Genomic DNA, 23,859 nt, shown 5'->3' on the forward strand with positions numbered 1-23,859 from the left:
TTATTTTTTTTTTTTTTGAAACAATAATAAAATACTTTATATTTTTTTTTCTTCAGTTATCAAAAAAATCCAAAAATACACTTTGCATTCAAATTATTGAAAAATGTCATGTAAATGCTAAGCATACTTTTATAGAAAATCCTCGTTGCGGAAGTCGTAAATGAACTCTAAAGAAAAACATATTGTTGAATGTTCGATATAATATGAAAAGGATTGTATGCTTCAAGTTTCCTAGCTTAATAAAACTGTCACGGCGGATCGGTACAAATAACATTTCATTAATTTAAGCTGCGAAATGGAACGTAAAATCCTATAGACAAGAACATATTCCGAAAAGATCGTTTTACGCCAAAAGGATGTGTCACCCCATTCTGAATGGATCGTTTGAGGACAAACCTTTAATTTTGACTGGATCATCCTACGCTACGTATTTACTGTCATTTATCCTAATAGATTTTTATTTATTTATTTTTATTTATTTTTTTTTTTATTTGGTTTTTGTCTATATAGCGCCATCCATGTAGCATTTGCGTAAAATTGTGAAAGAAATGAAATGCATCGATGTATTGAATGAGATTATTAAATTTCTTTAACAATTGAATTCATCAGTTATAAAGAATGTTTGCTGTAACTTCAAAGAACATTATTGTTTCTTTTTATTAATGTGATTGTAACATTCGTTTGATATATGGCGTTCGAAAGTAATTCCTTTTATGGATTCATCATATTAACTTTATCATTGAATATGGATAATATATCGACGAGAATGTATAAATAATTATAAAAAAGAAAAAAAGAAATAGACAATATATTGTGTAATCTTTAATATTATTCTAATCATTGCATTTATTTTATGATGTATGTATGAGAAGTTGAACTGAATTGAGATGTTCAGTTAATCGGTTTTAAGCTTCTGTGAATTAAAATTTTTGAATGAATAATACATTAGAAACAGTAAATATTGTTACTATTTTTTTGCACTGTCGTATCTTAAAATCTTCCAATTAATCTTTGTAATATTACCGATCATTGCATATATTATCATGCTAATATCATTTTAAAATTATATTTACGTTGTCATATCTCTTGCAGTCATTAGAATGTCATAAGCAGCAGGTAGCTTTAAAGCTTAGTTAATTACAAAATAAACAATAATTAATATTTACGTTAGTCCTGTACATCGTTGTAATATGATATTCTTTCATGAAATGACCCTATGACGGAACTTCACAATGCTTAGTAACTTTAGCACTATTGATTTAATATGAGAATAAATTGTCATTATAACAACATTTCATTTATTAGTTAAGCTAGGTAAGTGCGAAAATTCAATTATACATTATGCACGAATTTAAATTTTCGATCTATCATATTATGATCTAATAAATAATACAATTACACAATATATTTGATTATATTTAATGTATATATACTTTTGCGTATTAAAATACTTATTGAAATATATTATATTTTGAAAAGTAAATTAAATTAAATAATAATAATGATAAAAAGTTAAAAATAATTCATATATTTGTTAAAAATGTTGCGTACTGAAATGAGAAATATTCGCCGTTGGAATTCACGAATAATAACATTTTTTCTTTTTATTAAGTTTATGCTTTTTTTTTTGTATATTGATTCCATTATTTTGTTTATTAATTTCTTTTTTTTTTTTTTTTTCATTAATTTTCCTAATTTTCTAATTGCTAAACACAGGTTATAAGCGATTTTTAGAGTTTTTATGAAATTTGCAAACATAATACTGTATATATTTAAACTTAGGGCGATGTTAAAAAAATCTTATCAATGCAATGTTATAACGGAATAACGCATTGGAATATTACACTTTCCGACATTATCGAAAGTAAATTCATTCAACTCGGTTAGAAATTATATGATCCGCATATAATATTCAATAAAACAGAAAGCTCGCTAATATTAATAAGTATGAAATGTAAAATCTTTTAATAAAATAAAATAAGGAATTGGCTTTAATGTTCAATCAAACAATTATTATATAACAAAATTCTTTCTGTCCATATATTTTTTATTAGCTACTACGTCAACGAAACTTTTATAACGCCAGTTACTGGTTTCACAAGAACCTTTATTAGTAAGAAGAAAAATCACATTTTTCCCTCCATATGCTCTGCTTTTTTCAATCCTCAAAGCTTATTCTTCAGTTTTACTAAACCGACTATATAAACCGTAATCCTCACTTATAAATTCAAATGCTCGTAACGTGGTAGAAATATACAGAAGCTATAGACTAATTTAAAATAAGAAAGGACAGTGTGGATATATATGTGGGTAAGAGAGAATAAGACGAACGAAGGAAAGGCATCGATATAAAGAATTTTTGAGGCCATGACTCTTGTGTCTACGCATATAAATATTTGCACAGCCGCTTTATTAACTGTTTGTTAAATGGAAATTTCTCTTTTAGCGCCAAGAAGAATTATAATATAGGTGACGTAGTATAATATAATATTATATATATATATATATTTTTTTATATATTCAATAAATAATATATATTAGATTAAATTTATAATCGTAATATTAAATATATAATCAAAACGTACATTAGTTTATGGATAAAAGAGCAATGCATTTGTCTACGAATGATATTACAATTAATCAATGTATATCAATGTTTATCAGTTTTTATTTTCTATCTTCTTTTCTGCGATAATCTATAATTTTTTTCCCAACACTTTTTTATTGACAAAAGTTCGAGAATCGATATGTATTTTATGAAATCCATTTATACATACTTTTATGCATCGCTGAAATTGAATTTTTACATCGGATCTTTTGAAATATTTAATGATTCTCTAAGTTTGACAATTATTTTGATCAATTTTAACTCCCTTCATTTAATATATTAGAAATTCTTTGAACTATTAAAAAAATGAAGAAAATTATAATTAATTAAAAAAATCATCGTTAGAATTTAATAAACTACGAAGTGTACTTAAATTCTGATATTTTTCCTTATTTTTATTTGTATTATTCTTTTTTGCACAAACGCAAGTCCTTTATTTATAGTAATTAAAAATATTGAGCCGTTTATGTAAAAAAACGATTATTATCTAATAAAGATTTTGCCATTTTGTACAAGGATTATCGATGAGAAGTAATTTTATGGAGTATCGTTAATTTAGTCGCGAAATGAAAAGTTGCGAAGGAAAAGGGAAGCTTTGCATTTGATTTCCAGCCGAATGAAGTTGTACCATTCCATGATATATTTCGTCGATTGATCATTGATTATCCGCAAATAGATTCTTACGTAACTCCTGTATATCTTTTCTACATAATCTATAAAGCCATTGATATTTTTATGAAAGCGTTGGGTAAATGTCATGCGTGATTGAGAAGAAGTATCTAGCGAACTTATTTTAAAAATGCTTCCGACTCCCTTGTAAACATTACGACTGTCAAAAATATTATTTCCGCACATCTATACATATACCTGCTATTAATATTCGCTTGGGCTTAACAATGCTTGTAATCCGCATAAAAATTTCGCATAAAAGACTTGAAGACATAGTCCGAAAATGCAGCCATTCTCAGAATTCGAAAATTTTATGCTGCATGTAATTGAGAATATTGTTGTCGCTACGCAAACGTCATCGTCACATATGTGAAGGTCAATGAGTGAAGGTGATATCTATCGTGTCTATGTTTACGTTAAAAAGAGGACACAAAGTCCAAGTTCTACGCGGGCGAAGCGTCGAAAAATAATAGACGAAAGTCCGTCAGAGTTTTATGGGAGGGATTTGGTTCTGCTATTCGATCAACGTGTATTATATTCACTTTCTTAGGTACGTAGGAAATGATCTAGAGTTTAGTCACGCATTAGCTGCTGTGCCTAAAATTGAGGTGTGATAGCAAAAAGTAAAGTTACAAAAGTTTTCATTGGTATACCAAGGATGAGTCGTTTTTTTTTTTTTTTTTTTTTTACCGAGTATTGAATAAATTTGTTCTTCCTTACATTCCAAAACTATCTAATATCTCGCAGCTGCAATTTATATTCATTATTAGAATGATTAAAATCTTACCTTAATTAAGAATAATGATTAGACTTAATCTTATTATCGAATAAAAAAAAAACACAAAAATTTACTCCAAAAGCTTTTATCGAATGATTATAGTTATTAATTATTATAATCAATGCGAGTGTGAGCTTACAGTCGTTTATACTGAGTGAGTTTATCACTCGATTATAACGAAAAATCTTATCTACGTATATTATTATTTATGATTAAATTAAAAGTATTATATAGTAAATTGCGACTGTATTCTGTTTCGTGACAAAAAATAATAGTTTTGTTAAAAATGCTTTTTTCAATGTCTACATTCTATTAAATAGACAGCTATTTATTTAATTAATAATGTCTGTTAATAACTTGTGACACGCAATGAGGTGTGAAATTCCTAAATTTGCTAATGTTAAACATGTGTCAAATATGTGTCAAATATGTGTCAAATATGTTTAAATGTAATCTCTCTCTCTCTCTCTCTCTCTCTCTCTCTATATATATATATATATATATATATATATATATATATATATATCATTTTATTATATATATACTATTTAACCTATTAAATTAAATGTTTTAATGAAAGTCTCACAAATTATATTTTACAAGGAAATTTAACAAAAGTTGTTGTTCAAGAAAAAAAAATATTACTAACTAATTTTTAACTAAAAATAAGCTTTATAATTTCTGCAATGTTTGTATATTTCAGTTTTCAAGTAAAATCGTTAGAGTTACGGCTATATTATGCAAAATATTTACAGAATTTGTATTTTATTCTCTCATATTTATACAAAAAAGGCTATTTAATTAATTTTATCATTCACTTGATATTTAGTTCAATTCATTTAAATATTTGCTTCTATTTTGATTATTACACTCAAATTTTGGGACATACGTTTCTAGTTATTTTTTACAAGTATTTTGTTAAATAATGCATAATTGTATTGTGTAAAGCACATTTTTTTTTATTTTAAGATTATCAGTTAAAAATTATAGAATCTAAATGATTTTCGAGTGCAATAATTGAAAATTATTCACATCGACCGATGATGTTTGATTCATAATTTATGGAATAATTATTTATAACTACGATTTATTAAATTACTTCATTTTCCATTATTCGAATGGAGTCTATTATATCTTATAATAATAAATTTAATTTATAAAGTTATTTATTTGGATGGATGATGTTCGAAATTTATACCTGGGTAAGCGATATAAATTACTTTGAAATAAATAATAATAAATAAATAATTTATTACTTATTATTCAAAGAAATAATTATAATTACATTTTGAGCTTAATCGTGATGGTTTTTGGATGAAATTTCATCCTTTATTTTCTTCATTGAAAACTACATTTTAATAAATTCGATGTTTAGTATATGTATATATGTATTATTTTAATAAAAAAATTTCACTATATAAGCTAAATCCTTTTTAATAGCATACTAAATTAAAAATTTCCTTAATAACAGCTTCAATAAATATATTTATTACAATGGTTTTTACATAGTCTGATGTATTGTTCAAAAGAGTTTATTAAAGAAGAATATTGTAAAATCTTAGACAAAGTTACTTAACTACTCAATTCATCTCTTTATAATAATTTATCGAAAATTTGTTTATCGCAAATTGAAGCAAATACTCTTTTTTCCCATTACATTCGTACATTATGTAACATTAAAAAATTATTATTCAATTATGAATCGTCTGTGTTTTTATTAAATGTAGAAAAACCTTTTGTATTGAATTATTCATATAAATAGGTATGCTTTAGTTATTTGCAAATCGTCAAATTTATTGAACTTATCATCAATAATTAAATGAATCATAATTGTTTCGGATAAACAGTAATGTGATTAACAGTAAAAATAATAAGACTAATTGGGTAATTAACATTAGAACTACAAAATGTTCTGAATTTTCTGTTGACATAATTGCTACTGTATATCCAGTTTCTTATTTAAGCTACAAAAATTATTCTAATGCGACACTTTAGCAAAAATAATAGAGGAATGCTATTGCTGGTCGCAATGTTACGTCAATATTTTATTAATTTCCGTATATAAGAATTGTTTGCCTTTGAATGTAAATGCGAATCGAATTATTACACGAGCGTTCGATTATCTAATTGCTACCATCTAATTGCGGCTGAAATATTTTTGCAGGAAGCAACGGGAGATTAGCCGAGACCGCAACAAACACTTCATGTACCGCAAGTGCGGCCGCGCAATTGCGTCTCCTTATGACTTTCTTTTACTTTTTTTTTTTCGTTCGAATGATTGCATTTGCATGAAGGATTTGGTCGCAGTGTAGTCGAAAGTAGATGAAAAATGTATCACCGAATTAGGTAATGGGCCGCGAGATCTACTTTTCATCCATTGATCGTTGCGTTTGTTTTCATTTTCCCCACTGCACCTTATCGCGGCTATCTTTGTCATTAGTCATGGTGTCTCTTTTTTGACAAGTACGCGTGCGCAATGACGCGCTCGGGGGCTGCACTACCTCGTCATTTATAATGTCCAACATCGATTATATGTATACATTGCGTTCGAACATCGTGGAATGCGATTTGAGGGGAGATAAGATGAATTTTCTATGTGTTTACATGAAAAATTTACTTCGCCCTCATCATTTCTAAGTTGCCAATGACTATTTTATAAGTGATCAAAGACTTTCATGTACATTTAATTTTTTTCCCTTTTTTTTTTTGTTTTTTTTTGTTTTTTTTTTGTTTTTGTTTAATAAGTTTATTGCGATAAAAATCGTTTATTGAAATCATAAACTATTGCTATTTTACATTTCCTCAGCTAATTAAAATAAAAATATCGTCTTTTGCAGAGTTAATTTATAGTAGTTTATTTATAGTAGGATAATCTATGAAACATTAATTTAATCTAGGATATCTAAATAATTTTTTTTTTCCGATTACGATTTACAATTAATTCACAAACGTAGGATTATAAGGTAGCTTAGATTGAAAATTGGTGAAAATGTATAATCGGCAAACCTAATCATTACACAAGTACTTTATGGTAATTATCTAGCTGTATAACATCAAATATAACTTATGCTTTATATATCCATATTAAAATTACTATTTAAATATCAGAATTTTACTGATTTACCAATTAAAGTACTAATATGAATAAATATTTAAGCAACGTAAGCCAAATTAATTTTCTTCGATAACTTAAATCGTATGATCTCTATTAAATTAGATTTATATGATTATTAATGATATTTATGAATTTTAATTGTTTACTTGTAACCTATATAATCATTTATTGTCACATGATGTAAAGTGAGTTTACCCTAAAGCTGATGTTCAACCTCGGTTTCATCACAAAACTTTTTGTCATTCTTTATTTCTTCCAGAGAATTACTTACGCTATCTAAAGTACATTATATGTATAGGGTAGTTAATAATAAATAAAAGAACTATCAATAAATAAATGTTAAACCGTATAGAAGTATCGAACTAGTTATATTAATTATATTGATTGTTGCGATATTCATTTAAATGAAAAAAAGTTAGTACAATGATCGCAAATACCGAAAAAGAAACATATTTTCTAAATGGAAATTATAAATGATAAGAAATGAAATACACGAGTTCATTAAAACTAAAATACAAAATAAGTTCATCGCGAGTATAAATGTACGCTCTACATTTTTCTCGTGTATGCTTGAGTTTATACCGATGTAAGGTTAAAAGTAATTATTCATTGAAATTCGTGTATATGGTGGGATTGAAAAAGTGAATGAGAAAAAGATTTTGCAGTGACGCAGGAAGCGAGAAAGGACAATTAAATAAGCATTTCTTAGCGCTTGTTCCCCTTCTTATTGTTCCATTTCTTAGCGTCCTCGTGTGCACCTTTCTTGCCGAACTTTTCTTCGTGATGATAATGTTGATCGAGACCTTCGTGTTCATCGTGACCCTTTTTCTCGCGATGGTGGTGTCCTTTATCGAATTTACCCTTTTCGCCGTATTCCTTCTTTTCCGCACCTTTGTGATAATATCCCTTTTTATGATGGCCACCTTTCTTCTTTTGATGTTGCTCGTGGTAGCCTCCGTCTTTGTCTACATCACCACCTTCGTGAAATTCGTCGAAAAATTCTGTTTTCTTGTCGAACTCGTCCTATAAAATATCATTCATTATCCATTCATTAATAATTAAAAATCAACAGACATATTATTCATATAATTTTATTTCTATATTTATACAAATTTTTTAATCGAATAGATGCTAGCAAGTAACTAATTAACGTTGTAAAATAAATTTAAACAGCAATAGATCTGAGTGACTTTTTGTTCTGCTGTTTGAAAATATAAAACAAAATTAAATACAATAGATTTTATCGTCATAATTTATTATATTCTCGGACGTGGCACACACACACACACACGCACACACACACACACACGATCGCGCGCGCGCGCGCGCACACACACACACAGAGAGAGACTTATATACACTTACGTGTATATATATATATATAAATTTTTTTTTTTGTAACGTCCATCAGATATGACCGTTAATTGATTTTAAAGCTATTTTATATACATTTACCTAAATGTATTATACATGCAAAAAAAGGTTTCAATATTTTCTCTAAAAGAATAATTTACATTTTACTAAATTAATTTATGCAAGTCATTTTGCTCTTGATATTTTTATTTCGTAATGTCTTTTACCTTTATTTATGTATTCATATATTAATTTTACTGAGCTATATATTATAAATGAGCATTATTAATGAAATGAATATAAAATACTGGAAATGATCAATCATAAAATGTTATGGTAACCAGTACACTAAGATATTCATGGTTAGACTTAAATTTAATATATAAAGCATAGTATAGAAATTAATTATATACGGATTTATATTTAACATAAATTTAAAAAACATTACGAAATGAAATGTTTCTACAACAAATATTTATATAAAGCCTGCTTTGAGTATTTTTAATAATAATATGTATGGTTTGTAAGTAGCTGCACCTTTTTGTGAATGACGTGTTCTCCTTTGGTACTGTGACCCTTTTTATGATCTCCTTTTTCCTTGAAGGCTGTCTTTTTTTCGCCTTCCTCTCCTTTTTCATGTTCTTCATGAAATCCTGACTCCTCGTGATGTTTTTTGTTTTTCCCCTCCTTTTCGTCATAGTGGTGATTATGTCCCTCTTTATCATGGTATCCCTTTTCACCTTTGTCGTGCTCGTGAAAATGTTTATAACCCTTTGCCAAATTATAAAAAACGTGATACAATTTATATGGATATATATATATATATTTTTTTTTTTTGTTTTTTTTTTATTTTGTTTTTGTAAATGTAATATTGAATTATTGTATAATGTAAATGTTTAAAGTTTACAAATATATATTAAGCGCATAAACGAAATTGTACGAATAGAAAAGTTTTTATTTAATTTTGCCTCATTAATAAGTAATCTATGATTTGCAACTACGTGGCTCATAATTGAGCAACCGAATGAAAAAATTTGCTAATTCTTCTTTCGATATTAATTATGAGATATCGGTGCTTCGAATTCTTTTTACACTTAACTTAAATTTGAATACGAAATACTCGAATTATCTAATAAGCAATACCTTATTTCCCTTTTCGCCATGCACATGGTGTTTATTTTCGTGATCTTCGTCCGAGTGTCCTTCCGCCTCATCATGACTCACGTCTGTATGATGCTTTTTATGTTGATGATTACCTTCTTCAATTAAATCTTGATCGCCTTCCTTCGAATGATTAGTCTGATGTGCTTCCGATATTTCATGTTGTGAATTTTGTCCACGATCTTGATCGTAATTGGAATCTGGTTCGGATGATTGGAAATCAATGTCTTGAGCTCGATTTTGATTATACTCAGGATTTATTTGTTTATGATTTCTTTGACGATGGCTCGAGAAACTTTTTATTTTCATTGGCTCCTCCTCGGACTGTTCGGCAGTTTCTTCTCTTACTTTATAAGAGCGACTAGATTTGCTCGGCTCGTCGTCAATTGCCTCTTCATATCGTTCATTATAACTGTAATTATAGTGATCATTACTATTGTTACTCTCGTCATCGTTATCGTCATCATTACTGTTACTATTTTCAGTGGAATCGTTATAACTATCATTACTTGAGTAGTCTTTATCATCATTATCAATCTTCTTTGATAAATTATGCTTTGTTTCTTCTGGCTGATTGCGGTTTATCGATGTATAGGTCGGTTGCACAATGGTTGGATAACCAATATTTTGCTCTTCTGGAATTACTTTTCGCTTAGAGTTTGGATATTCAAAGGTTCGCTTGATAGGCGCAGCCGAATGTATTCCAGTCTGATCTGTGGATACATTCTTAGGAAAAATGTTACGTCTTCGTGGAATAATTTGATACGTAAGTGTAGATTCCTGCTTTCTAGGATTATGCAAATTTGTCGACACTTGCTTTTGTTTTGTTGGAATAGTCGAATATACGTCTACTTGTTCTTGTTTTAAAGGAATACCCGACTCGGCAATTACTTGCCTAGATCCTAATGAAATGGTTGGGCGTATCGTTATTTGTTCTGGTCTTAATGAGTAAACGATGGGCTTTTGTTGTGTTGATTGGATTGAGCGCGGGATCGATTGTTCTACCGAAATAGTTGAATGATTGCCTGTTTGGTCTGTTACTATATTCTGAAATGTGGGATTACGTCTTAATGGAATAGATGGATGAGCGATTGTTTTGTCGGATATTCGTGAACCATGCAAATATGGAGTTGTCCATTGTCGATTATGTAGTTTATTTTTCGAATGTGTAACCGATTCGGTTTTTGGCGAAGTTATCGGATAAACATTATTCTTCCATGGAGCGATTGAAGAAGCAGCCAAATGCTCGGCTAAAGCAGTGAACGGAGCTGGGTAATTTTGCCTCGCAGAAGTAGTTGGATATGTCAGGGCGTTTTGCCTCAATGAAGATAACTGAGTTGGATAAATTATGGCTTCGGTAATCAGAGGATTATATTTAGCTGGAAGAGAGAACGGTCGAGGAATTTTATCACCCGACGTTCTCAAAGTTGTTGGTTGAAATATTTCATAAACATTTTCATTCTGAATGGATTTATGACTCTTGAAGTTGCCTTGTTTTTTTTTTAATCTTGGAACATCTACCTCTGCGTTTGATGTTCCAATCCTTATAAGATTGGTTTTGTTATCTTGGTAATTGGAGGTAATACTGTGATTATTATGTCTGCCGATAGAAGATATTGGTGACGTTTGATCGGTTAATGGAAAATATGATGGCGAAGATAATAAAGATGATGCTGGTTTCTGATTACTTTTAGTAAAATATCTCGGAAGAGGAAGTTCAGAAGCACTCTGATGATGATACGTTTCGTGTTGCTGAGGATGCTCTCGTACTTTGCTATATGCTCGCTTTGGAAATAAACTTTCTTCGACTAATTTACTTGCGGCGACTTTACCGTATTCTTTTTCTTGCTTTCTATGCCCTTGAATAACTGATTGTTTACGAGGAACTTCATAGTACTTTCTTTCTATTGGTAGCAGAGTTGTATACAATGGTTGAGCGTTTTTTTCTGATAAAAATGTAAATTAATTAATAAGCACGATTGTAAATTACATTGTAAATTTGATACAGGAATTTAATTAAATAAATTCTTTATTATTATGAATATTAATTATTTTAATTTAAATATTATCTGAAATTCAGCGATTGGATAGTAGAAAAAAGAAATATTTATAAATATTAATGTAAATATTTCATTCGAAATGGAGTTTCTTTGTATGTAATTAATACAATTTTTGTTCCTTATAAATTAATGAAATTTAATTTAAATCAAAAATTATATTAACAAATTGTAATTAAAAAGTCTATTTATTGGAATATTCAATTCATTACTTTTTATTATTGCTTCTACTTATATACATTGTCGCTTACCAAAAGTATCAATATTCTTCGAAATACTTTGAGCTTTCGTTGCATCAATTTTTTGTGGTTCGTATGTAACAATCGATAATGCTCGCTGCAAGCTTTCTGCATCTTGAAGTATATCGTAATCCTCTGCCGAAAAGATGTGCGAATTTGCCGGTAAAATAGTAGTAATTTCAGAAAATTTATTTCTCAAATTGAATTTGTTTCCTTGTAAATTTATTTTGTAACTTTCGTTTTGAGCATTAGTTGTTTTTCCCGAGCACTGTAAAATCTATAGAATTCAATATAGATATGCATATAAATAAATAAATAAATAAATAAATAAATAAATATATATATATATATATATATATATATATATATATATACATAATATTAATATTTATCGGTGAACGTTATAATGAAAATATTGTTTTAGTTTATAAAACAATCTTCTGAATTGCATAAGACGACCGAATAGCTTAATATTAGAAACGAATGGAAAATATTCGTAAGACTATTTATAAATAATGTATATTTAATGAAGTATGATTAGTTTATAAGGACGAAAAGGTATACACTGCATAGAATTGAAATGAAAAATTTATATTTTGCTTTATTATTGAATAAAAACAATCTGCCAATTGAACATAATGATTGACCGACACATTATACTTTTCTTTTATATTTCACATCAAAAATATATTCGTTTAAATATTTCATTAAAAATGATTAAATAGTGACTTATTAAATGATATTTCTAAAAATCAAAGGTATCACTAATTCCATAATTTATCGTAACAATTAGGTCACCAATGATATCACCAAATCTGTCATCGCACAAATAATGCATCTTTTGAAGACCGTAATTAGTGAAATCACACACTTAGTCACTCTCTCTCTCTCTCTCTCTCTGTCTCTCTCTCTGTCTCTCTCTGTCTCTCTCACTCTCACAAACTCTCTCTCTCTCTCTCTCTCTGTCTCTCTTGGGAAGCAGGTCGCGTAATTTAAGTGATAGAAAATGTTTAAGGTACCGTGTATATAGAAAGGACGAGTGCCTGAACGATTATCCGTTGATTCGCAGTCATGATCCTGTCCCATTGAGTGTCTGACTGAGCGGAGCGATCGTCAAGCCCCGGCAATTATATCGCTCCCATACAAATGGAAAAGGCGTATTCCCCAATGATACGACAATTTCTTAGCGATCGCAGCCAGCCAGTACGGACGTCGATCTGTACGCGACAGATAGCTGCGACGAGCTTCCTCCTTTCTCTCTTGGTTGCACAAGCACGAGCTTCTATGATTTTAAGTGCGGATGGCCGTGCGCGCGCGCGTGTTGCTCGGATTTTCGAGTATCAGAAATTGCCGCGACGGTCCGCCGCACTTTTCATTTCATCCACTGTCCATTACCTGCTCACAGAATGTTCATTAATTAAATGTTCGGAAACTTATGTCATTATTCCACGGCAAATTACGCTTACTCCCGTCGATCTTGTATTTTACAATCCTTATTGCGAAATTGCTTTCTCACTTCTCCAAATAGCAAGATTGCATAATCTTTTTTGGAAATATATTTGTAATGTAACACTTCGTTAACAATGATGGCCTCATCACGTTACATAAATAATCCAACGATAATGTTCAAATGCACACAAATTGTTATAAACATTTGAGATTTACCAATACTATGTCATAGACTGGCTCAATGCAAAATCATCAATTTTAGAGAGATTTAGAAAATAAAAGTTTTCGCAAATAATAATTTTAACCATGTTTCTTTCTTCTTGCTATTTGCTTAAGAAATAAATTATAATTTAATTAATTAATGTTCGACACCAGGATCGATTTAATAATAATGAGGGTAAAGCAATTTTATAATATGTTTAATAATATAATTTGATATTAAAGTAATACGCTACTCATTTACATATTTTCTTCTAATGCCCAATATTATTAGCTAAATGCATAATAAATGAATATACATGTTTAAAAAATGAGTTTTTTAAGAGAATTTTAATACTGGAGTAATACTTGGAATATTGGTTAGTGTATATAAAATCTAAAAAAATTCTATTTTTATATATCGATTGTTACATTAATCGTTAAAGTTTAAAAATAAATCACATATTGTACAATGGCACTTATTTAAAATGTCGTTGTTTAAATCATGCTTTTCAACCAAACAATTAGTAAAAAAAAAAAAAAAAAAAAAAAAAACAAAAAAAACTATATTAATAGCCTCACCTGGTTAAATAATAATAAAAGATACATCAAACATTCAAATTTTTTAAGTTAAAATTTGTCACCGTTTTGTATAGAAAATGAGAAATAAATCATAATTTATTTAGCTGTCTTTTTTTACCACATAGAATACAAAATTACACACGTTTATTAAATTTAATATAATTGTTTTTCATGACCTATAGATAAATAAGTTTAATTAATCTAATTAGTACCTGAAATAAATGTAAAATTATCAACAACTCTTATTAAGTAATATATTTAAAATTAATAAAAAAAATTTGCAATTATTTAAAATTATTATACAATTCTAATTTAAAATGAGAGTGAATTTTCAAATTTATTATAATACAACGAGATCCAACAATTAATTTAAGATTACATCTTATTAACTAATTTGTAGATAAAATTATTAATTAAATAGTTTTGTCAAAATACACGTACAATTCGAATGATCAATGAATTAAAATCAGCGTATAAAAAAATTGCAAAGGTAATAATAAATGTAGGTAATAAGTATTATTTAATATCGCAGAAACGCAATTTTGTAATTAATTTATCCATAAAATTGATATATTAGTTTTATTTACCCATAAGTATTTCTATATTATGACATTAAGCAATAATAATGCAAGCTATCGATGAAATTAATTAGTTGATACCTTTGAAATTGGTATAGTTAAAATAAGCATTTAACAATATCGTTGTTAATTAAAATGATTCGGTCACTTCGAAAACGAGTCTGAACAATTGTTATTTTATTTGCATATTGATTGATGATTGATATAAATCTTTAAGATGCATGAAAATTTCAGCATGGATAAGAATAAAGGAAGAAGAAATTGCTTATTTGGGAGGAGGAGAGGGGGGGGGGAAGGAGAAGATTAGAAAAATAGCAAATAAATTAAGAATCTATCCTAATTAGGCCAAAGTATAGGCATAGAATTAGCGGCTTAAAGGAGGAAAAAATTCGATCGGCTGTATACTGCGGGCACATAGCGACGGAGAGGATGTAACAGAGTGTGACCAATTTCACGCTAGTTGTTTTCACTTTCCTGCAAGGTATCGCTCTATCGTTGATCCACAGATAGAGTCAGCCCAATATCTATATATCATAATAAATTTCGATCTATTTAAGATCAGCGACCGCGATTTCGCGTCTTTTCTAACCAAGGAGAATCGAGGCTCGATCGATCAGTCAAATTTCTTTATCGGTTATAACGTCAGAACGATTTCGCAAACCTTGGCTACAGTTCACGCGAACATTACAAAATACGAGAGTCGAGTAATACTCTAAACCAACACAGTCGTAATAATGGAGCTTCTGCGCGCACAGTCGCACCGTCGCACCATCGATTCACTCAGTCAGTTAATTTCCATGATGTACTTTGCCTTTCCTTTACCGACTCTCGCTCGTATCATCCTAGCTTAATCGATTTTCTTCGTTTAAACTCTCCACGCTGCGAAAAATGAGATAATTTGCATGGACTTAATCGTAGATGCTGGCTATTGATATTTACATATTAATGTTCACGTTGATTGATGTATTTATAGATTGTAATATTTGAGTGGCGATGCATTGCGAGCCAAACGCTGAGTAGAATTTCAATAATTCATCGTCGACTATTAGATTGTCCATTCGCAGTCTAATGTATTTCCTCTTTAGATGAAATTTTCTCAAATCAAAAATTAAAAGTTTTTTTTCTTTTTATTCATTTATACGGATTTGTATGCCCATTTTTTCCCATAACCATAGGCAACTCCTGCATCGTGTTCTTTATGGTTAGCAAGATCTTCAACGTTTCTCTCTTTTTCACCGTGTTTCTCATGTTCGTAATGGCGATGCTCGTGTTTATGCGCCTCTGTTCCTCCTTTTTTCCTCTGAAATTTGCAAGTTTAATAGAACCTCTTATCATAATACTTGAATTACAATAATTTATTTAGAATATCGTTTTGATAAAAATGAAATGCACGCACACCATATTTTATAACTATCTAATAATAATAATAATAATAATAATAATAATAATAATAATAATAATAATAATAATAATAGTAATAATAATAATAATAATAATAATAATAATAATATTAATGTTAATTATATACAATGAAATGTATGTTTTATAATTTCTTTTATCTTCGAAGAAAATTTTCGATCTACAATATTTATTATAAAATTACCTCGTGCTTCTCTCCTATGTCATGTCCGGATTTATGGTGTCCATCACTATTCCCCTTATGATGTTGATGATGATTGCCGTGCTCTTCTTCTCCATCATCATCGTAAAACTCATCGTAAAAATCATGCTTTTTCTCGTACTCGTCCTGAAATAAATATTTTAAATTAAATATATAAACTTTACTCGTTGGTAAATAGAGAATCGGAATTGCAGTTACGAGTTAAAGATAGAGTGACGAATCAATTAATTAAATTCGAATGTTGAAAGTGTGATTGAATATACAATAATTACAAATGCTTCATAACAAAATAGACTTTATGAGTCCTAAATAAAAGTAATATGATAATAATAAATTGACCTTTTTAAATATATTGTGTTCACCCTTGGTACTATGGCCTTTTTGATGATCGCCTTCCTCATCAAATTCTGCAGATTCGTTTTCTTTTGTGCTTTTTTCGCGATACTTATAATGTTTCGCGTCATCGTGCTTTTCACCTTCATGTTGTTTCTCGTTTTGGAAATGATTTTCGTTAGTTTTTCTATCTACGTGCTGCTTATCTTTTTTATCGAGTTTCTTATAACTGTTATATCCCTAAAAATTATATTTCTATTTAGTAATATTCTTTATTTATCAATATGTCTCATTTCTAACATCAGTTTTTATTCTTATTATAAAGTTTATAATTGTAAAATACGTTTGTAATTTTTCAGCATATTAATGTATGAAAGAGAAACGTTTATTTTAAAAAATTTAAATAAATACAAACGATTGTTATTAAGATAACAATATCGTAAATTTAATATTACTTTTGTTATTTATTAATATAACACAAAGCTGTGCAACGATCATAAAAATTAATATTCTTGTAATATCAATCAGTCGTGTATTAAATGAGAATTCAATAGTACATTTTTATAATAAATATTTAATTAGAATAAGGTATTATATAGTTTTCTTGTTTCAGAAATAATTATGAAAGTGAAGCGTCCTATGCATCTTCTAGTTCGTCAAAACTAACATTAATAAATATGAATTTTTTTGATATCATCATTCTGCTGTTAGATATGATATTTGGATATATTAGCAGTGAATTTTTGGAAAAGAAACAGACGAGTAATTTTAGTCTTTTATTTGGGTGAAAAGAGAAAAAAAGAAGCAAAAAAAAGGTGTATCGTAAATGTAGTAATGTATTTGTACTGATTCCCAGACTTTATTGAAATAATAAACATTTCTACACTTAAAATAAATATGCCTTTCATCGATGATGGATGATTCGCTCGACGGGTTGCTCGAAAAACTTGTAATTTGGCGAAATATTTTGCAATATTAGAGCCTGCAATTAGTCGCGATACTTTAATCAATATTATACGTTAAATTAAATGGCAAATTGAGCTGAAATCTTAATATTATAATATACGATTTTTCTTTTGAAAATAATTATGACATTCGAATGTCAAAATATTTCATTATACGATAACTTAGCAAGTAATAGGGCGATTATTTGTAACTTATACGATACCTTATGAGCGTCGTCCGCTTTGTTCGCGCGACTATCTTCGTCATGTTCTAATGCTGCGCCGGTCTCGTGATTGTCATCGCCCTTGTTGCGATGCTTATCTGAAAAAAGTTCATATTTTATATATCGTTGGTAAACAGTTACGATAAAACAAAAGGAGAAAAATAGAACGGAATGCCCTGTTAAGTGTACGGCCCTTTTACATATTGTTATAGTAGCTCTCGAGATCGGAAGTTTTAAACGGTAGAACAACATTGTAAGAAGTCGGAGGAATGAAAAATTAGTTCGTGACGATCTTAAGGGAAGAATTATGGCGATCATACGTAAGAAAGGTTATAACCGCGGCCCTTGAGAAATATAATTTTTTAAATTGAAAGCACATGTCTGTTATATCGCCAATAAAATCAATCGATCACGGTGGAATGCAGCTCCCGTATCTTCTGGCAAATAAAATCCTCAGCGATCGTTTATCATCGAGTTATTCCATTATGATACTTATTACTAAATCTTGAAAGGGAGTAGAAAAGAAAAGAAATAAAAAAAAAATAAATAATAATAGTAATAAAAGTAAGCAGGCGCATCGAGATCGTATGTGGCCAAAGTTGCGGAGGTATCGATTATTATGGGCCGACGTTATCTCCGGTCGTGCCCTAATCACAGTCGCGGGCGAGCGCATCCGCCTCCGCTGTCGCCACCTCCCACTTCAAGACCCTCAGCTCGCCTCCCACAGCTCACTTAGCGAAGCTCAGGGATACTCGACCTTCGTGTTCGGTCCCGGAGATCTCTTGGTCCTCCCGGCTGTACCGAAAGCTCAGCGGTTCGCTGTAATACTTGCGGGCGGTGGCCGCGTCGCAGTCGTCGATCGTTGCGCTGACGAGAATCGTTATGAGGAGCAGGAGCAAACGAGGCCGGAAGCTTCTCGTGGTCCTCATCGCCGAGCGACTAACAGCTCGCGACGGACTTGTCCGGCTGATATTGCGGGTGCACGGTGCGCTCGCGCGATTCTCCACGCCGGGACGACACCGCGATTCCGGTGTGACACGGCCTTTTTCCCGAAGCCCCCCGTCATCACCCGAGGCTAATACAATATTGACTCTGACTCTGACTTGGCCGGCAATCTTCTTGTCCCGTTTTTTAACCCCCCCCCCCTCCACCCTCCCCCTCGCGGCCCTCATTAAAGCCCGATTCGTCGTGGTAAAGTTTTGCTATTGCTTTTTGCGGGGGCTCGCGCGCTCCGTAATCCTCGGCTTCAATTATGAGTCGACCGTTTTGTTTAATTTCGAGCTAATATTTGCTTACCGCGGAACCTCCATTCGCCCTCGCTAACTCTCGCTAAGCGCTTTCCCGCTAAATATTCTGCAAATTATAAGCTGGTTTAATTTTTCCTCTTTCTTTAGCTGCTCCGGTATCTTGTTGAAGACGCTCATGCCAAGAGCTCGTCGAGCGCTACGATGAATCTCTTCTAGTTTACGCTATTATATTGCACGTAGCCGTATTCTATAATTATTCGGTCAGATGCGCGTCAATTGAATTTTTGTAAAATTGCTTTTTCTATTTATTGCTTGTGATTGCGTGTATTCGTGAAATATTTTTCAACTATTAAAATACATTTATGAGATAGAAAATTCATTTCTCAACGATAATTATGAAATTCTGATGCTTGATATTTTTCGTTCCTCTTCAATTTGTATAATTTACTTAATTATCGATCAAAAGTAACAGATAATAAATAGCGGAGAAAAAAACAACAACAGAAAAAAAGATATAACAATAATTATTGGAAATTTTATTTAGATAATGTTTGTGTATGTTGCGAGTAAATCGGAGCCAATTGTCTCAACAAGGTAATAGATGAGCTCACAGTGAAATATATTATTCATAATAATTATAAATTATATAAAGGATAATAATTTGATTGTATGAAAGTTTGAGGGAAGCGAAATACATTATTAAATATAGCATACAATTCGCTTGTATTTTAAATAATATTTTAACAGAATGGAATGAACGATCGGTACGGCAAAAGAGACAAGTGCACAGTTGCATTAACATTTACAGGATAGATCGAGTAAGAAAGCGAAACATTAGTTTCTGATGTGCTGCGAAACCGCGAATTTTCATACACCGCCGTAGGCAAAAAAGGTCGTTGCGCTCTCGCCAAAGCAAGTCTGGCGTGAATCTCCCGACGCTATTTGTTATAAATCACGGATAGACGAATAGACAGGTGTGCGAGAATAAATAGAGAGTAGATTTCACACTCTGAGCTTTGTATTTTCTCTCTACTACCCATCTAAATGCCTCAATTATTATTGAGTAATAATTAATAATTAGGAAAATATCGCTTTATGGGTAGCGTCGGGTATTTAAAGCAATAAAACGCTAGTACTGGCGAACTGGAATTCGAGGTGAAGCCTTGTATTTATAAGTAAGATTGAAATGTTTATTTTATTTTATTTTTTCTTCTTCTTCTTTTTTTTCACAATCGTCTAACAATTTGACCCAAATTCAATAATCAAACTAGTTAGATTTGGGATATAGACGATAGGTTAAAATTAATTGTCTAAAAGCTTGTCCTGTGCAAATATTTTCTATGCGAATTAATTGATTGTAATTGTGCCGAGCCTTATTCTGCCGTTATTATTATCATTATTATTATTATTATCATTATTATCATTATTATCATCATTATTATCATTATTATCATCATTATTATCATTATTATCATCATTATTATCATTATTATCATCATTATTATCATTATTATCATCATTATTATCATTATTATCATCATTATTATCATTATTATCATCATTATTATCATTATTATCATCATTATTATCATTATTATCATCATTATTATCATTATTATCATCATTATTATCATTATTATCATCATTATTATCATTATTATCATCATTATTATCATTATTATCATCATTATTATCATTATTATCATCATTATTATCATTATTATCATCATTATTATCATTATTATCATCATTATTATCATTATTATCATCATTATTATCATTATTATCATCATTATTATCATTATTATCATCATTATTATCATTATTATCATCATTATTATCATTATTATCATCATTATTATCATTATTATCATCATTATTATCATTATTATCATCATTATTATCATTATTATCATCATTATTATCATTATTATCATCATTATTATCATTATTATCATCATTATTATCATTATTATCATCATTATTATCATTATTATCATCATTATTATCATTATTATCATCATTATTATCATTATTATCATCATTATTATCATTATCATTATCATTATTATCATCATCATCATTATTATTATTATTATTATTATTATTATTATTATTATTATTCTTATTATTATTATAATTATTATCATTATTATTATTATTATTATTATTAATTTTTTGTCTCGATGTGATCATTAGGGGATGATGCCGAGACTAAAAATGAACGTCGATCGATGCGCCGGATCGACCATGGACGGAGAATAATAATTTGACAATAATTGCCTTTTAATCGTCGAATAAATTACTCGTAACACTTTATTGTTCATTCGCGTGTTTGATGGATTATTAGAATTTTGTGTACTTGTGGCGCTTGAAGCCAGGCTTATCTTTACTCTATTAACCGAAGCTTCTTCGGTACTTTTATTAAAATTAATGTTCGATCATTTATTGGATAACTGGTGAATTAGTGCGAGTGGAGACGTTGGCGCCCCTGACTCTGAGCACTAAATTCATACGGATTTCATTGTATGATCGTAAGAAAGATGCAATCCATCATCGTCTCACTTCGTAATTGATCGCACCATTTGCCGATCGCCGCCCCTGAGTGAACGAGCTCGCCGAGTTCACGGATTCTCGCGAGGGATTATCGCGTGTGTTTAAAAGAGCCGAGGTGACGAAAAGTGACGTGGCGCTGAAAAGCCGAATCCCGGGGAGCGCAAGGACACGTGATCATCCGGACTCGTTTAAGTGTAGAAGTGGAAGCCGCAAATCTGTAAACGGCCTTCCCGAGATGAACGTCCTGACGCACGCGAGCCGATCACGTGCTGGAGCCTTCTAACGAGATATGCGGCAGCTAAGCGAGTTAGCGCTTAAGTCTGGCTAATTCGATTTCACCTCATCTTCGGGTGTAACGCGCGTGCGTCAACCTCGGAAAGACTACCGCGATCGCGCGACGACGTTCCTCAGGCTCGCGTAGGGCCCTCGAGATCGTTGGCCCAACAACTTTCGCTTATTTTCCTCGAGAAGATGGATGGCGAAATTGACATGGAGATGGGGATGGAGAAGCGCCCGGGGTCCAAGAGATACGGCTTCCATTTGCCTCGAGCCCTCAACAACAATGAGAAGAAGTATCTGCTTTCGGTTGAGCGGGCCGACCTCTCCAATGTCAGAAGAATCCTCCAGGCTGCGAATAAGCCGGCGGTGCAATAATTTTACTATTCATTTATAAAAACTTGCGCTAGTAGCTCGTAGATCTTTCGCTTGGGCTTTCATGGCTACGTGGTTGTATAGTGAAGTGGTCGGCTAAGTTAGTTCGTAAGGCTTCGCGACCGTAATGACAAAGACAGCCGAAGACAATTGTGTACGATTTAAAAAGAGTGTGGAAAATTTTTACTTTTAACAATGCTTGCTTAAATGGTATTTGGTTATCGTTGTTCCGTCGTGATTATAAGTGCATAACAAGGCCAATAATAATCGATGGTAGGCGTATACTGTCCCATTATGAATAATCGAAATTTTTTTACAAATTTAACAATTACATATTGCGTGCGTTCAAGGCTAATTCAACTCATTAGCGTTTGCATTGAAAAATAGCATTAATTGCTTCGATCGAGCAACCATGAAAAGTCTTAATATTAAGGGACATTGGCAGTCGCTTATGCTTTCGTAAAATCCAATGAAATAATCAATGTCAGCGATTGTTATCACAAGCTCCTATTTCTATGCGTATTTTGCTTAACCTTTCCATTAAAATGTTATTTTTTATTTTCAAATTTACCGATATGCGTATTTCAATGTGTATAAAAATAATTAAAATCGTACGATAATAAAGTTTATTAATTTGTTATTCTCAACGATGAAAATTAATTCTAACATATTGCACGTTACGTTGTATTCTACTCATAATTAATTGTATATGATTTAAAAAAAAAAAAAAAAAGTTTAATTTAATCTCTAACGTTGTTACTTAATAAATAGTAATGCGCCATTAAATAATTTTATACGTAAACATTCGCAAAAAGTTTAAAATTCATTAATCTCAAAGTTGTTCTGTTCCATCAAAATAAAAATCCATTAAACTATTTTGTTAGTAAAATATTTTGTCAGAGGAAATGTGAAAAAATCCCTCTGGCTTCTTTTAACTTATTAACAAAATAAGGGTGATAAAAGTTACCGTTTTTTTTTTTTCAATATAAAATGAAATCAAGATTTTTTTATGCGAAAATACAAAGGTAATCTTTAAAATTAATGTTATAATTCAATATATTGAAAACTCTACTCAATATGTTTTACAAGCTAACTCTCTGTTATATTGCTGAAAAGATAAATTATGAAATGACATATTTCTTTTGTATTATTTTTTCTTCTTCTTTTATTTATTTATTTATTTATTTATTTATTTATTTTTTTTTTTGCATGATGGATCACGCATTGAGAATGTCTATAACGTCCCTTAAACGTAAATTCAATTAATCCGGCAACTTATTAGTTAGAAGATTTTTAATGGAGTGAACTCTCGGAGAAAATGCATTATTTAATGGCCAATCATAGTCGATCTACATATACGTAATAATATTTCGCAATGAAATTGTGCAGTTACAGGACAAATGTATAGACGTTAACTGCGTGGATAGTCTTGGTCGTGGCGCTTTAACTTTGGCCATCGAGTCAGAGAATCTAGAAATGGTCGAATTGCTGATAGT

At 30.3% G+C, this 23,859-nt stretch overlaps 3 protein-coding genes across 3 annotated transcripts in view; 1 reads left to right on the forward strand and 2 right to left on the reverse strand.

Annotated features, from left to right (window-relative positions):
* Positions 1–7,745: 7,745 nt before the first annotated feature.
* On the reverse strand, positions 7,746–13,370 carry LOC105365462 (GATA zinc finger domain-containing protein 14-like). The gene is made up of 5 exons (XM_011503632.1): positions 13,000–13,370; positions 11,993–12,257; positions 9,667–11,630; positions 9,061–9,294; positions 7,746–8,193 (listed from the first exon to the last, which is right to left on the reverse strand). The coding sequence occupies exons 1-5, from the start codon at positions 13,051–13,053 to the stop codon at positions 7,876–7,878; spliced, it is 2,835 nt and encodes a 944-aa protein (XP_011501934.1). The 5' UTR covers positions 13,054–13,370; the 3' UTR covers positions 7,746–7,875.
* Positions 13,371–15,922: 2,552 nt separating this feature from the next.
* On the reverse strand, positions 15,923–18,838 carry LOC105365523 (sarcoplasmic reticulum histidine-rich calcium-binding protein-like). The gene is made up of 5 exons (XM_011503715.1): positions 18,667–18,838; positions 17,910–18,007; positions 16,748–16,981; positions 16,391–16,534; positions 15,923–16,087 (listed from the first exon to the last, which is right to left on the reverse strand). Exons 1-5 carry the CDS (start codon positions 18,836–18,838, stop codon positions 15,923–15,925), a joined length of 813 nt encoding a protein of 270 aa, XP_011502017.1.
* Positions 18,839–22,196: 3,358 nt separating this feature from the next.
* trpl (transient receptor potential-like) overlaps positions 22,197–23,859 on the forward strand; it is a 14,976-nt gene continuing 13,313 nt past the window's right edge. Inside the window, 2 exon segments of the mRNA XM_011503716.1 lie at positions 22,197–22,357; positions 23,759–23,859. Of these exon segments, the coding sequence (XP_011502018.1) occupies positions 22,202–22,357; positions 23,759–23,859 (257 nt within the window). The 5' untranslated portion in view covers positions 22,197–22,201.

Source organism: Ceratosolen solmsi, unplaced genomic scaffold, assembly GCF_000503995.2.
Source record: "Ceratosolen solmsi marchali unplaced genomic scaffold, CerSol_1.0 scaffold8, whole genome shotgun sequence".
Classification (NCBI taxonomy): Eukaryota; Metazoa; Arthropoda; class Insecta; order Hymenoptera; family Agaonidae; genus Ceratosolen; species Ceratosolen solmsi.